The following is a 16,977-nucleotide window of genomic DNA, read 5'->3' as shown; positions in this document are numbered from 1 at the left end:
GGCGTGCCGGAGTCGAACCGAGATCCTCAGAATCGAGCGGCGACCGAGGAATGGGCTCGAGAGCGCGGGAGACCGCGTGGAGGAGGAGGAGGAGGAGAGAAAGAGAGAGAGAGAGGTTACGAGGAGAGACTGAGGCAAAGAGTTTGAGTGAGTGAGAGGAAAAAGAAAAAAAATACGAAATGATGAACGAAGCAAAGTGCCGACTACACCGAGTATATTTTTGTTTCCACTGATCGTAAAAAAAAGAGAGGGGACGACGGCGAGAGAGAGAGATGGGGAGAGAGACAGTACAAATGCAGATCTATCGCACAAGGAATAGAAAGACACAGATAGGGAGAGACGGACTTTTATTTAACCAGGTGAGCCCTGATAATTGTTTTTTTTACCCTTTTATCTGGCAATAAAACTGACACCTTTTTTTTACAACGAGTCATGTTTGCATAGACCACAATACCTGCAGTCGTAATGCAAACAAAAACATAACTCTGATCATGTATGCACTGTCCTTGAAGTTGATTGGTCCACACCCGAGACAGCTTTCCTTAGAGCCTAGTCTCACATGGTGTTGGACCAGATGACGCCAAAAGGCGCACAACTCAAAGACAATGCACCATCAGAGTATGAAAGCTCGGGGTAAGCATTTACACCATTGGTGTATGATAATTGTTTTTTTACCCTTTTATCTGGCAACAAAACTGACACCTTTTTTACGTACTGAGCTATTAGCTCTTGTGCAGAAGCGACCTGGATATCACTAATTATATGTGAAGTGGCTTATCGTGTGGAAATCTAAAGCAGCCAAATACTCTAAACGCGTGATGTTGATTCTAAATGTGGAGGGGAAACCCGGGGAGAGAGAGAGACGCAAACTTCAAATGTACAGCTGGCGTCAGGGTCGGAATGAAACCCACGACCTCCTGTGTACCAGGCGAGGGAGTTAACACCTCGAGACGGGGAGACAGGGACCAGGAGAGAGAGAGAGGGAGACCACACGAGGGAGAAGAGAAGACACGGAGAGAGGGACACGGGAAGGAGAGAAAGGAGCGAGAGACACACACGGCGGGAGAGAGAAAGAGGGCGACACGGAGAGATCGTGCCAGACACTGGGAGCGTGCTCAGAGCGAGAGAGACGGACAGCGAGACACAACAAGCAAAGATCCCCCGTTTAGCCTCAACAGACTGTTGGGGCAAGACCTCGAGGAGTCCCAAGACCGGTTCAAATATGCATCATTGCTGTTGGCCGTGAGTGGGAATCGAACCCGGATCGCCAGGCTCGCAGCGCCCCACCCCAAGACGCACAGAAAGCCTCCTCATCCTCATCCTCCTCCTCCTCCTCCTCGTCGTCGTCGGAAACAGAATAAACAACCCCGGCCGATGCCGCTTCCCGGTGCGCCGCGGGTACAGGGACGTGACCTTGTGACCTTTCCTGTGACCTTCTAAACCGGTAGGCCGCTGCCACGGCGAGGGCATCGGTCAGCAGCAACTCACTGCACTCGCAGTCCACGGCACGCCGGCTGGACTCCATCTGTCCGGCGCGGCAGGTGATTTTCCGAAACCGTCAAATGTATTCTGAAAAACGGTTACCGGTTACCGTTTAATTGCCGTGCCAAGAGCCACCGGGACGCGCCAGGTCTCGGAGGCTAAGCAGGTTTGCGCCTGTGTAGATCGAGCAAGCAGATTCAGGTTGGTGAAGTGACCGTTGCAACATAGCGACATAATAACAGAGACAAAGATCCCCCGTGTAGCCTCCACAGGCTGTTGGGCAAGTGCTGTTCGCGAGTAACGCCTATGAAGGCCGGCACGGCACACGAGGGCGTGGGTGGCCAGCACCACGAACGGCCGCCTTTGTCTCCCTCGTGGCGATGCGTACACACGGCACTAGGCATTCATTTTAGGCCGTGTCGACCTAGGGGAGACGGAGGATCGGTCGCCGGGGATTCGTAGCGCGGTGCGCTGACCACTGCGCGACCGCTCCCCCGAGGCTCACTGCGCGCGGGTTGACGTCTCAATCCCGGCCAGTGGATCAGCTGCTGCGTCAAGAAGATCTCGCGCCGTCGTCTCGCGGATTGCGTCAGCAACACGCGCTCCGGGAGGGGCCGCCCCGTTGCCCGCGGAGTCTCCATCTCACTCCGCTTCTGCTCTATCCACTGCTGGATGGAGACATCTGCCCCCCCCCCCGATCACACCGCCCCCACTACCCCCCGCTCGAGCATGATCCACCACGCCCGGCCAGAGGGGACGAGGACCGCTTCCGATGTCACTCGCCACTGACGTTGTTGGCTGCTGGCCGTGACCGGGAATCCAACCGCAAGTCGTGGGCCGGTTCCTAAATGACGTCACGCACCTAGGGGGGGAGGGTCAGACATTTGTGACGATGTGTGACGAGGGGGGGGGGGGTTGAGAAATGTGACGTTACATCAAAATGCGCAACTTTAAATACATATAGACAACACGTTCTACTTAATGAAATAGACGTTTTAATAAAAACAAAATCTCCTACAACATCAGAGTGCAGCGCCACATTAAATACGCACTACAATGACAATAGTTTAAAGCGATTTAAAGCATGTTTTATATATTTTTTTGGGGGGGCAGAGCTTTGTGACGTCATATTTGAGGTGGGGGGTCTGACTTTTTGTGACGCCGTGTGACGAGGGGGGGGGGGTCAAAAATTGTCCAAAATCGCGTGACGTCATTTATGGACGGCCCCCTAACTCGCTCAGCTGAGCGAACTGCTGCGCCACCGCTCCCCTGCCACGCGCTGGTCGAGTTCGTTCCACGTGGCCCCTCGCAGCAGCAGCAGCAGGCGCCGCTAGAGGTCGCAATCTCCATCACAACGTGAATTGAAAACGAGTCGCGAATCCGTGACCCTGAGAATCGTTCCCGCGTGTGCGACGTTTCACTTCTTTGGCAGCGGACGGTAGGTAGCCAACCGTGCCTCCGTTTCACATTCCTCGTCATCCTCTAAGACACTTGTGGAACCAACAACTCACTCACTCACTCATCAATTGTCTCACGCACCACTCACCCGACCACTCACTCAGCCACTCACCACCGCTGTAACAACCAACCGCGTCAGGACATCATGGAAAGGCCGACACGCGACATCTCCTTCATGAATGGAAAATGAGAGACACAAACCGCAGGAGCGCCGCTGTGGTCAATGCAATTCGCATTGCTGATCACCAGAGGTGGGACAAAGTCATTGTTATGCAAGTCCAAGTCGAGTCGCAAGTCATCAAATTCATGACTCGAGTCTGACTCGAGTCCAAGTCACATGACTCGAGTCCACATCTCATAGGTGGGACAAAGTCATTGTTATGCAAGTCCAAGTCGAGTCGCAAGTCATCAAATTCATGACTCGAGTCTGACTCGAGTCCAAGTCACATGACTCGAGTCCACACCTCTGCTGATCACACAGTGAACCCATCGAGACACAGAGAGATACAGAGCACCTAGGGGGGAGGGGGGGGGGGGTCAGACATTTGTGACGATGTGTGACAAGGGGGGGGGGGGGTTTGAGAAATGTGACGTCACATCAAAATGCGCATAGAGACCCATAGAGATACCCATAGAGATACATAGAGACCCATAGAGACACATAGAGATACACAGATACCCGTATAGACACATAGAGACCCATAGATCCATAAATATACATAGAGACCCATAGAGATACATAGAGACAAAGAGATCCATAGAGATATACAGCGACCCGTAGAGACACACAGAGACCCACAGAGACACATAGAGACCCATAGAGACACATTAAAGACGAGCCACACAGCAGTCTGACTGTGGCCATGCCACTCGCACCACGGACCGCGCAGTTACCCCACTGCGGCCTGCGCTCCTTCAACGCAGCAGCAGCAGGAGGAGGGTGACACGACACGAACTCTCTCTCTCTCTGCTGAAGCCCTCTCGTCGTGCCATTGGCATCGAGCTCCTGACCCACATCGCTGCTGCCATCATGCGGCAGAGAATAGTATTATGTTTGTTCATGATACTTTGTTTATCATGCTGGTTGTTTGTGATGCTGTTTGTTTGTGATGCTGTTTGTTTGTGATGCTGTTTGTTTGTGATGCTGGTTGTTTGTGATGCTGTTTGTTTGTGCTGCTGTTTGTTTATGATGCTGCTTCATTGGCCATGGAAGCCTCACTGAGCCTCATGACTCCAGTGCAGGAGAGTCCTGCCAAGATCTTGCTCTTTTTATTGGAGGAGGGGGAGGCGATGATTGTTCGCCGCGTGTGGTTCCCCCAATGGAGTTCAACTATGATGCGATTTTTTGTTAAATTTAGCAAAAAATGCACCGTGACGCTGGTGGCACACAAGGGCCTACCCTTGCAAACGTCCGCTGTGAAACAAACGGCGCATATTGATATGATGGGTGATAGCGTATTGATATTATAATGGATGATAGTGTATTGATATTATGATGGGTGTTAGCGTATTGATATTATGATGGATGATAGTGTATTGATATTATAATGGATGATAGCGTATTGATATGATGATGGGTGTTAGCGTATTGATATTATGATGGATGATAGTGTATTGATATTATAATGGATGATAGTGTATTGATATTATGATGGGTGATAGCGTATTGATATTATGATGGGTGATAGCGTATTGATATTATAATGGATGATAGTGTATTGATATTATGATGGGTGATAGCGTATTGATATGATGGGTGTTAGCGTATTGATATTATGATGGGTGATAGCGTATTGATATTATGATGGGTGATTGCGTATTGATATTATGATGGGTGATAGCGTATTCATAAAGCGTATTAATCAGGGCGGCCGCTGGATTTCGAACCGAGACATTCTGCAATAAGCATACCTACCGTTAGCCAGGCCACGTGAGCGCCTGTGGTACACAATCTCCGGGTGCGGCAGGTGAAACAATGTGGCAAGTCGCGAAGGACGGTGATGGGCAGCTTGTCGGGTTTGGTGTGAGTAGAGAGTGGTTCTAGAACTCTCCATCACTTAGAGGAAGTTGCCGATTTACGTTTCCACGATAATCCACTCGGCGGAGCAATCGTTTGTGGCCAGGTGGCTTTTGACTAAGAAACTGATAGCTCAGTGGGCCTCATCTGCTAAGATAGAAATAGTTTAGTTGTATTTGTGTATTTTTAAGTGACTTGTTTACCTCTCCTATACTTTGCACTCCGATCGCGTTGTTGTGTTGTTGCAACGTTCTGACCCGCCCCGACTGGACATCTGTTAAAAAGAGCTTTAGAGATCATCGTATTCCTCCAGCAGTATAAATACACATTCTGATTCTGACTTTTCTTCGAAGAAGTCAGCGCCAGCCTGGAGGAGTAGGCCAAAAGGACCCTGCAGGCGAGATCCGTCTCAAGAGGCTCGTCTCGGCGCTTCCGCCAGCAGGGGACGTTACGAGGCTGTTGCAGCAGCGGCTGCAGCGCCTTTGTCCGACCGCGTGTCTCTGCGCCATTGCCATCTCGCCGCGTGGCACGCGCGCCCCCTGCCGGTCTCTGCCGGCAATGCCAGCGCTGAGCGCCACGTGGTGGTGGTGGTGATGATGGTGGTGGTGGGGAGCGGTAGCGTAGCGGTTAGCGCGCTGTGCTACGAATCCCGACGGCCCGACATTGTTTCACGTCCACCAACACCGCAGTGACGTTCATCTGAACAACCGCGTCCTGGGCCCCTCACCCGAGGGCGACTCAACCTCAAATGAGTAGCTGGTGCGGTGTGTAAACATCGCCACTCGGGAGACAAAGGCGGCCAGACGTTGTGCTGCCCACCCACCCCCTCGTGTGCCGCGCCGGCCTTCATCGGTGCTACTTGATAACAGCACTTGGCGCAAGTCTTTGTTAAGGCTATACGGGGGATCTTTGTCTTTGGGGATGATTGTGGTGATGGTGGACCAATTTCCTGCCACCAAAGTGGATGATGATGATTGTAATGAGTCTTCTGCTGCAACTGTGTATGGATGATGATTACGATTCCACCGCCGCTGATGATGATGCTACGACTGTTGCTGCTGCTGCTGCTGCAGATTCTACTGCTAAAGTTACTGCTGCTCCTGATGATGATCCTTCCGTTGCTGATGACTCCACTGCTGTTACTGCCCCATCGCTTGTCACTGCTGCTGCTGCTGTGGGTGCGTGGTGATGCTGTCGATGATAGCGATGCCATTTAATCGCCAAACCACTCCTTGCCCTCGCTTCTGATGAAGATGCTGCACGCTGCTGATGATCACCATCCGAGACGATGCCGATGATGTAATGGCATTAATTACCAGACCCCCCTACTCCCGCCCCGACTCCCCCCCCCCATTCTCATGCAAATTTCGCGACGCATTCTCACGCGCGCTGATTGATGGCCACTGGACGGGGGGGGGGGACCCCCCGCCCCCCACAACTAACGGGGGATCACCGACCCCTCCCACCCCCTCGCAGCCTCCTCCCGAGACAAAGTCTCTGTCGCACTGCTGCCCAACGAAGCGCCAAACGACCAGCAACAATCGGCACCGTTGATGATGAATGTATCAACAACGCACGTGTAACGAAGAAGGGCTATTGCCCGAAACGTCGCCGATTATATATTTTATGCGTTGAAGGCCACGTTGTGTTTGATGAGTGTATTTCCCTCCCCAAGATGAGTATTTGTGTCGCGTTCTTCATGGAGTGTCAGCGCGGCTGGGCTATGTTGGTAGCACGCTGTTGATTGTTGATGGTCTGATGACTTCTGATCGATACTTCTCGATACATGCTGCAACACGCACGCACACACACAATCACTCACACCTTCACACGTATGTACACACGCAGCACAGCGCGGTTGGTTACGTACGGTGCAAAATAATTTCTACAAAACATACATGCACACATCCGCCGAATCGTCGCTCGCTAACGTGAACGTCACCGCAGCTCTGGTGCCAGACTAGGTGCACGTCGAGATCACCTACACACACACACCCTGCTGCGTGTCTGCCTACAGCTGTGATAGAACACGTGGTGCAAGGTGCAGGCGATGAAAACATCTGGAGGTGATCGTGATGATGATCATTGATGATGGAAGTGACGACAGTGGTTCTGATGATAGCAGTGATAGCGGTGGCTGTGTTGATGGTGATTTTGTGATGATGGCAGTGATTGTGGTGGTTGTTGATGGCAGTCATGATGGTGCTGGCGATGATGATAAGGATGAACAAACACAACAAACACACAACACACACGTGTCTTAGTTTCCACGTGGTGAGGGAGCGCCAGGGAAGAGAGACAGAGAGGGCTGTAACTTATAGACACAAGGAGAGAGAGAGAGTGGAGAGAGAAATAAAGGATGAGAGAAAGAGTGGAGAAACTCAGAGAGACGTGGAGCGAGGAGATAGCGAAACAGAGCGACTCAGCAGAGAGACACAGAGAGAGACGGATCAGCAACTCAAACGAGAGACAGCGAGCGTCGATGGAAAGAGACGAAGAGAGTGAGAGAGAGAGAGAGCGCGGCACGGGAAGAGTTTGCAAGACCGCTTCGCCATTGTGTTAGATGGGAGCGGGCGGGCGGGGGGGGGAGCGAGAGAAAGAGGGGGGAGAGCGCCAAGGGAGAGTTGACCCCGCGTGTGTGACTGTGTGTGCATGGCAAAGGCGAGGTGAGTGTGGGGGTGGGGGAGGAGGCAGCAGTGGCCCCAGGAGGAGGAGAGCCGCTGCACGAGCGAGAGGGAGGAGGAGGAGGAAGGGAGAGCGGTGGGGGGAGCAGGAAGAGAGCGCGGGGGATGTGTGAACCGGGGGAAGAGAGGGGATTTTTTTTTTGCACAAGCCGAGAGAGAGAGCGGTGCACGGAGAGAGATCAGCGTGAGTAGAGGCTCACCGTCACCCCGCATTTCGCGCACACACACACACACGTGTACACACACGCGCACACGTGTGTGTACACGCGCGCGCGCACACGTGTGCGTACGTACACGTGTGTGCACAGGAGCCCGTCACCGCGAGACTCCTCCATCCGAGGAGGAGGAGGAAGAGGAGGTGGTGGACACTGAGAGTCGAGGCGATGCCAGGCCTGTACGGGCCTTGCTGTGTGTGGCTGTGTGTCTGCCTGTACGTGTACGTGTGTGTGTCTGCCTGTACGTGTGTGTGTCTGTGCAAGCGTTTGTTTGTCGGATGGAGCGGTGGGTCGACGGTTAGGGCGCCGTGTTACTGAACCTCTCCCCTCCCCCCCCCGAGTTCGATTCCCATGCTTCGCTAGCGACGACCGCGGCACGGAGTGATGTCCGTGACCGGTCCCTTTTTATGGGCGTTGATCCGTCTAGGTAGACTCAGCCTTAACAAAAAAGTGGTCGCAGTGGGAAGACAAAGGCGGCCGCGTCGGTGATGGTCACGTACCCCCCCTCCCCCCCTCCACTCTCCCCTTCGTTCCCCGTGCCGGCTTCAAGATGCGCTCGCTAACACCGCTTGCTCCAACAAACAGTCTGTTAAAGGCGTGGGTGGGGGTTCGTCGTCTTTGTGTGCGGCACACGTGTAGGTAGCATGCTGGGTGTGTACACGTGTAGGTAGCATGCTGGGTGTGTACACGTGCGCGCGCGTGGGTCCACTCAGCCTCACGTGAGTGCCTGGCGCGGTGTGTACACATCCCCACTGGGGATACAAAGGCGGCCCGGCGTGGTGCTGGTAACCCAACCCCTTCGTGCGCCGCACCGGTCTGCATAGGTGCTCGCGAACAGCACTTGCCCTAAACGTATGTTAAGGCTATACGTGGGATCTTTGTCTTTGTATACACATTTTGCATGCGTGTAAAAAAGTATGTGCACGTATCGTGCGTGTGGTTGCTGTGTGTGTGTGTCGGTACTCATCAATGCCATCACGACGTGTGTGTGTAGCGGTGTTGGGGAGCGGTGGTGCAGCGGTTAGCGCTACGCTGCGCCACGAAGCCGGCGAGCCGAGTTAGATTCCCGCTCACGGCCACCAACACCACCAGTGATGATTATCTGAACCGGTCCTCGGCTTGCCCTAGGTCGACTCAGCGTAAAACGAGTACCCGGTGCGGTGTTTAAACATCGCCGCGAGGGAGACAAAGGTGGCCTCTCGGCCTTCACAGGTGCTCGCTCACAGCCCTTGCCACACAAGGAGAATGTTCCGCCGATCCGGGGCACCTGCGTACTCGTTTGCATCTACAAGAAGGCCAAGGCGCAGCCCTGCAATCGCAGAGCCGCCCACTGTCGGGGAGTAATGTGGCCTCCTCTTCCACGATGGCCGGACCTCTTGTAAGCCACGGAGGGAGTCACCAACAGTCAGTGGTCTTGAAAGTGAAATATGTAAATATGTAAAACAGACGACGTTTCGCGGTAACGGCCCTACTTCAGCAGTACTGTACAAGGGCCGTCGCACGAAACGTCGACTACCCACACTCTACCCCACCGCTTGCGACTTATCGACTGCTGAGGGCTTAACCCTCGCACCCTGCTGGGTGCACAGAGCTGGGGGGAGGTGGGGGGTGGAGGAGGAGGAGGGGGAGCGGATTTAAGATTTAAGAAACTCTTCCAAGCGGCCCTGCAGCCGCGTGTGTGCAGTTGACCATTCACAGCGCAGCTGGCAGCAGCTGCAGAAGCATCAGCAGCATCAGCAGCAGCATCAGCAGCAGCAGCATCAGCAGCAGCAGCATCAGCAGCAGCAGCATTAGCAGCATCAGCAGCATCAGCAGCAGCAGCATCAGCAGCATCAGCATCAGCAGCATCAGCAGCATCAGCAGCATCAGCAGCATCAGCAGCATCAGCAGCATCAGCAGCATAGCAGCCAAACACGCTGGACCGGATTCGACTTTATGGGTCTCCATCAGCATTTGCATCTCCGATGAGCAACGTTTGACTACGTACGGCGCGAACGAAGGTTCCAACATGCAGACACGCAGGCTGTGGGCAACAGCTGTGCGTGTGGTTCTTTTGGCTCTCAGGCGACGTGCTGAGTTGTTTATGGCCAAGCCCCGCGCACAAGGTGCGGTGTGTCTGTGTGCGTGTGCGTGGGGAGTGGTGGTGCCGCGGTTAGCGCGCTGCGCTGCGAACCCGGTGACCCGAGGCATATTATCTGAAGCGCTCCTGGGCCTCTCCTAGGTCGACTCGGCCTCAAATCAGTACCTGCTGCGGTGTGTAAATTATCGCCACTAGGGAGACAAAGGCGGCCGGACGTGGTGCTGGCCACCCACCCCCTCGTGTGCCGCGCCGGCCTTCAGAGGCGCTCGCTAAAAGCACTTGCCCCACCGGTATGTTAACGCTATCGGGGTGATCTTTATCTTTGCGGATGTGTGTCATTGTTTCTGACGATGACGATTATCATCATCATCAACGGCCATGATCATCCGCCGCTACTTTAAAAAAGCTAAACAAGATGTGCAGGTCGAGTTAGCTACGTGGAACGCTCGGGGCGGGGGAGGGGTCATCAGCACGGTGCAGAGACACGAGTGCCTGTGCCGTGCTGATGAGCACGAATGAAAACGAAACCCGCCCACAATGCCGCAGCCGCAGCTGCTGCTGCTGTTGTCACGTGGTCACAGTTCCCCATTCATTTCGATGGCGGCCTCGGACTTGCTGACGACAATGCACTCATTCAGGAAGTGCGCCTACACGTGAGGCTAAACCACTGCGCTGTTGAAAGGAAACGCATATTTTATAGGCGACGTTTCGGGCAATGGCCCTTCATAGGACAGAAGCTGGGGGAGGGGGGGGATAATTAAAAAAAACTTGCACCTTTTTTTTAACTGCCTCGCCGGGAGATAGAAATCGACCCTGTGACCTCTGAAGAGCGATACTATGAAACGTGCATTCTTATCGCGAGCAACACTTGTGCGTGTTTTTATCTTGCTTGGCCAACACCTTCAAAGGCACCACGCCGAGGAATGTGTGAAGGAAGAAGTTTCCATATCTGCGGATCGCACAAACACAAAGATCCCGCCCGCATCGCCTTCACCTCACTATTGGGTCAAGTGCTGTTTGCGACCGGTTCAAATATGTGCCGCTCTTATCGGGTAGCGCGGTGCGCTAACCACGACGCTCGCACAAAACCCACGTGCATCCTCTTCTCTCACCCATACGGCCTCGCGACAGCTGACATGCGGAGTGACCAATCGAGCGGCGACACGTCTAGACGTACAGATACAATAAAAAGCCACCGTGCGTTCAACACCTCCACCGACTCAATCCCGAGCGCAGCGTTCTCCATTTATTGTCACGCAGAGAGAGAGAGAGGGGGGGCAGGGACAGGGGGAATTTGGGCCGATAAGACATCAGATCAGTGTGAGGGCCGCCACACATTTGTAACCAGTGGCAGATTTTTTTTCCCAGCAGCACGATGATGATGATGATGGGGGTGTCACGTGTTGTGGATTCATACTCTTAGGTTTTTTCGGTAAAGTCATTTCGGTAAAAATAAATAATAAAAATAAATAATTAAAATAATAGAAATCATAATAGAAATAAAATAATAAATCACGACGTTTCGGAGGCAACACAAGTCTCCGTCATCAGGTGGGACCGTCACAGCTACCGAAAAAACCTAAGAGTATGAATCCTTGCAGTGACGAAAGCTTCAAATCACGTGTTGTGGATTGTCAGGGGCCGCACTAGAGGCCGCCAGGGGCCACCAGGGGCCCCCCGCGGGGCCCCGCAACGAAGAGCGCTCACGGCCTCTCCGGACGCGTCCCCCTCCTTTGGCTGCCACTCCGTCGTTGGCCTCGACCCTCATCGGCCAGGGCCCCCCCCCCACTCCTGCTGTTGGACGCGGCACGTCTCGCCCGAGCCGTCGCTCCTCTTGACGCCCCCCGGACACGTCCCGCCCGTGTGCGTCCCACCACGTGGCGTGCCTCCTCCTCCTCCTCCTGAGCAGCGCGCCTCTCATCTCTCCCGCGTCCCATCTCGCTATCCGCTACTCCCCCTTGCCTTTTGCCCACTCGAGCGCCAACACAACGAACGATTAAATACGCAGCACAACGACGCCACTTCCAGAGAGATAATCATCATCATCATAATAAAAACAAGCGAGGTCACAGTTGGTCCGTTTCCAAAATTGTCCACGGCTTTGTGCACGGCTCGCGACTCTGGGGAAGACCCCGAGACAATGGCCTGAAGCCGTCGCGCCCACCTGGAGGCTTTAGAAATGCTCCCACCGCAGTCTCCGGAACGACAGAAGCTCACGCCTTTGGTTTGCGCTAAAAAAAAAAAACCCCAACACGATAGGGTCGGTCTTGGAGCCAGGCAAGAGCGGAACTCCGTTCTCGTGTCTCCACGTGTACGAGGTGAAGGCGCAGCCCCGCAATTGCTTGCAAACGCCGCTGCTGTCGTGGGAGTGGCCTCCACTCGAGGGAAGTCTTGATCACTAATCTGATCTGCTCGCCAGACTAGTCGATGTCGCGTGCGGTGGGGTAAAGTGTGTGGGGGTCCTCCTCCCACCTCTCCCAAGACGCCTGGGGACAGCGTGGAAGAGTAGGCCAAGAGTGAGCTCTCTGCACAGATCCTTCCGGTGGGAGTCGTCGGGACACTTACGAGTTGATTTTGCTCAACCAGGTGCGAACTCTAGAGACCTGGATGAGCCGAAGTTGCAACAGCAGTGACCTGGTTGGGGCATGAGTCTATCGCCAGTAGAGGGGGGGGGGGGTGATGATCGCTGATGAGCGTCGTCTCACGACGGCACTCCTCTTGCCAATTGGGTCACGGAATCTGTAACCTCCACTGTGAGCGTAGCAGACGTGGTGCGGAATGTCACCATCGTCACTACACTCGCAGTATTAGCCAGGGCGACCGCTGGGTTCGAACCGCGCGCATCTGCGCCAACAAAACGGCGAACGCGCTAAGGCTGGAAGCACGCCACTGCCTCTAATTCTGCTTGTTGACGACTCCCACTGACGATGGTTGCTCTCTCTCCATCTCCATCCATACTCCCTGTTCACAGAGGTGGTGGTGGTGGTGGAGAAGAAGGAGGCGGAGGAGGAGGAGGCGGAGGAGGAGGCGGAGAGTGTAAAGGGAGAGCGAAGGAGAGAGGAGGGAGAGGAGGAGAAGGAGGAGGAGAGAGAGGAGAGATAAGAGGGAGACGGGATGCGAGCCTCGACTGCCAGCTCAGCATCCAGGGTACGCAACGGGCGATCTAAACAACAACACGTTCCATTCAACACGTTCCATTCAACACGCGCAAGCTCGACTCCACTCTGCCTTGTTGCTCGCTGTCGGACTCCGACGTCTCGCCAGGCCTCACGGAGTCAGGCGACCCGCATAATCCACCGAGTCGTCGTTTGTGTTCATCGCGAACTGATTTGAATTCGCCCGGCGCACAAGGCGCGTATCTCGCGCGGCCCTCTGCTGAGCGACAGCCTCGCGCAGCGACACCGTCTTCACGAGACACCGTCTTCACGAGCGCGGCCGCTGGGGGCGAAGCTCGCCCCAACAAGCCGACACGTGTGCGTGTGTGTGTGTGTGCGTGTGAGTGTGTGTGTGCGTGAGTGTGTGTGAGTGTGTGTGTGCGTGAGTGAGTGTGTAAGTGTGAATGTGTGTGAGTGCGTGTGTGAGTGTGCACGTGTGTGTGCGGTAGCGTAGCGGTTAGCGGATCCGGCAACCCGGGTTCGATTCCCGCTCACGGCCAACGCCAGTGATGATGATCTAAACCGTTCCTGGGCCTCCCCTAGGTCGACTCAGCAGCAGCAGTGGCATTAGCTCATGCAGCCCCTACATACAGTATGTAAGGTTATACGGGGGATCTTTGCCGATGTGTGTGAATGTGTGTGAATGTGTGTGGATGTGTGCGTGTGTGTGCGAGTGGTGGTGCAGCGGTTAGCGTGCTGCGAACCTGGCGACCTGGGTTCGATTCCCGTTCACCACCACCGACACCAGTGATCTTAACCGGTCCTGGGCCTCCCCTAGGTTTCAAATGAGTCCCTGGTGCGATGTGTAAACATCGCCACGAGGGAGACAAAGGCGGCCGGGCGTGGTTGCGGACCTAACCCTAACCACCCACCCCCTGGTGTGCCGTGCGGGCCTTCACAGCTGCACTGTGACACCCACACAGTCGATGATGCAATCACACTCGCTCGTGCAGGACACACAGACACAGACAAAGACGACAGACTGCTGGGGCAAGTGCTCTTAGAGAACTGCACCTACGAAGGGTTAACGCGACGGAGTGGTCAGCCCCAGGTAGTCTCTCGAGGCCGAGTTCATGAAGGGGTTACATATTTAAATAGTCGCGCCTGGTGGTGAGCGCGAATCGAACTCTGATCACCGGGTTCGTAGCGCAGCGCGCTAACCGCTACACAATCACACAACAAAGACAAAGATCCCCCGCATAGCCTGTAACAGACTGTTGGGGCAAGTGCTGTTAGAGAGCACATATGAAGGCCGGCACGGCAAACACCACGCCCGGCCGCCTTTGTCTCCCTCGTGGCGATGTTTACACATCGCACCAGGTACTCATTTGAAGGCCCAGGACCGGTTAAGATCACTGGTGTGTTGGTGGTGAACGGGAATCGAACCCGGGTCGCCAGGTTCGCAGCACGCTAACCGCTGCACCACCGCTCACCCACTCTCACTCGCACTCACACACGCTCACATCCACACACATCCACACACATTCACACACATAGGCAAAGATCCCCCGTATAACCTTACATACTGTAGGGGCTGCATGGGCTAATGCCACTGCTGCTGTTGCTGAGTCGACCTAGGGGAGGCCCAGGACCGGTTTAGACAATCGTCACTGCTGGTGTTGGTGGCCGTGAGCAGCGCACAGACTACTACTCCACCGCCCCCCACACCCACACACTCACGTACATTCACTCACGCACACATACACACACACGTACATTCACACTCACACACACTTACACGCTCATGTACATTCACTCACGCACACCCACACACACGTACATTCACACTCACACACACCCACACGCTCACGTACATTCACTCACACACACACACCCACACGCTCACGTACATTCACACACACACACGCTCACGTACATTCACACACACACACGCTGACCCGCACACTCACTCACACGCACGCACACACACGTTGACCCGCAGACTCACACACGTTGACCCGCACACTCACACACACACACACTGACCTGCACAGTCACACACTCACACGCTGACCCGCACACTCACACACACACACACTGACCTGCACTCACACACACTCACACACTCACACACACACACACTGACCTGCACACTCACCACACTCACACACTCACACACACACACACTGACCTGCACACTCACACACACTCACACGCTGACCCGCACACTCACACACACACACTGACTTGCACTCACACACACACACACTGACCTGCACACTCACACACACTCACACACTCACACACACACACACTGACCTGCACACTCACACACACTCACACACTCACACACACACTGACCTGCACACTCACACGCTGACCCGCACACTCACACACACACACACACTGACCTGCAAACTCACACACACACACGTTGACCCACACACACTCACACACACACACACCCACACACACTCACACACACACGCTGACCCACACACTCACACACACACACCCACGCTGACCCGCACACTCACACACACACACACTGACTTGCACTCACACACACTCACACACACACACACTGACCTGCACACTCACACACACTCACACACTCACACACTCACACACACTCACCTGCACACTCACACACACTCACACTGACCTGCACACTCACACACACTCACACGCTGACCCGCACACTCACACACACACACACTGACCTGCACACTCACACACACACACGTTGACCCACACACACTCACACACACACACTCACACACACACACCAACACACACTCACACACACACGCTGACCCACACACTCACACACACTCACCCACGCTGACCCGCACACTCACGCATGCTCACAAAGGACCCTGGCGTTTTTCTGGTGACTCAGAGAGAGAGAGGGAGAATGCTGAGCCACAGAACAAAGGAGCCGGAGGTTTTGCCAGATCTCGTGTGAGTGTGCGAGTGTGCGAGTGTGTGAGTGTGTGCGTGTGTGCGAGTGTGCGTGTGTGTGCGTGTGTGCGAGTGGTGAGCGAGTGTTGAGTGTGTGCATATGTATTTAAGTCAGTGTGTGTGTGTGTGTGGGGAGCGGTAGTGTAGCGATTAACACTACGCTGCGCTACGAACCCGGCGACCCGAGTTCGATTCCCGCTCACGAACCGCGAACAGCACCAATGACGATTTTCTGAACCGGTCCCGGGCCTCCCCTAGGTCGACTCAGCCTCAAATGAGTACCTGGTGCGATGTGTTGTAAACAAAGGCGGCCGGACGTGGTGCTGGCCACCCACCCCCTCGTGTGCCCGAGCCAGCCTTCATAGGTGCTCACTAACAGCACTTGCCCCTACAATCTGTTAATTCTGTACGGGGGATCTTTGTCTTTGTGTGTGAGTGTGGGGGGGGGGGGAGCGGTGGCGTCGTGGTTAGCGCGCTGCAAGTTCCATTCTCTCCCCACGACGCAAAAAAAACCAGTGGCGAATAATGTATATGAACCCGTCCTGGGCCTCCCCTAGGTTGACTCAGCCTGAAGCCAAGAGGGGGTTTCGTGTGAATGTCAGCGGGGCTCATCGGGGGCTCAACGAGTGGTGTAGCAACAGAGCGCGTGAACCGCGAGCCCATGGCAACCAGCCTCGCCGCACCACGGCCCCCGCGTTCTCTCTCACATCCTCACACACACTCACAGTCTCTCACACTCTCACACACACTCACAGTCTCTCACACTCTCACACACACTTACACACACTCTCTCTCACACTCTCACACACTCACAGTCTCTCACACTCTCACACACACTTACACACACTCTCTCTCACACTCTCACACACTCACAGTCTCTCACACTCTCACACACACTTACACACACTCTCTCTCACACTCTCACACACTCACAGTCTCTCACACTCTCACACACACTCACACACACTCTCTCTCACATCCT

The 16,977-nt window shown here is 54.7% G+C and overlaps 1 protein-coding gene across 1 annotated transcript in view; it reads left to right on the top strand.

Annotated features, from left to right (window-relative positions):
* Positions 1 to 12,927: 12,927 nt before the first annotated feature.
* LOC144935905 (DNA (cytosine-5)-methyltransferase 3A-like) overlaps positions 12,928 to 16,977 on the top strand; it is a 36,157-nt gene continuing 32,107 nt past the window's right edge. The window contains exon 1 of the mRNA XM_078862770.1: positions 12,928 to 13,083. Coding sequence (XP_078718896.1) covers positions 13,051 to 13,083 — 33 coding nt within the window. The 5' untranslated portion in view covers positions 12,928 to 13,050. The remainder of the gene's footprint in view (positions 13,084 to 16,977) is intronic.

This window comes from Lampetra fluviatilis, chromosome 14 (genome assembly GCF_964198595.1).
Source record: "Lampetra fluviatilis chromosome 14, kcLamFluv1.1, whole genome shotgun sequence".
NCBI lineage: Eukaryota > Metazoa > Chordata > Hyperoartia > Petromyzontiformes > Petromyzontidae > Lampetra > Lampetra fluviatilis.
This window is presented reverse-complemented; position numbering and strand designations above follow the sequence as displayed.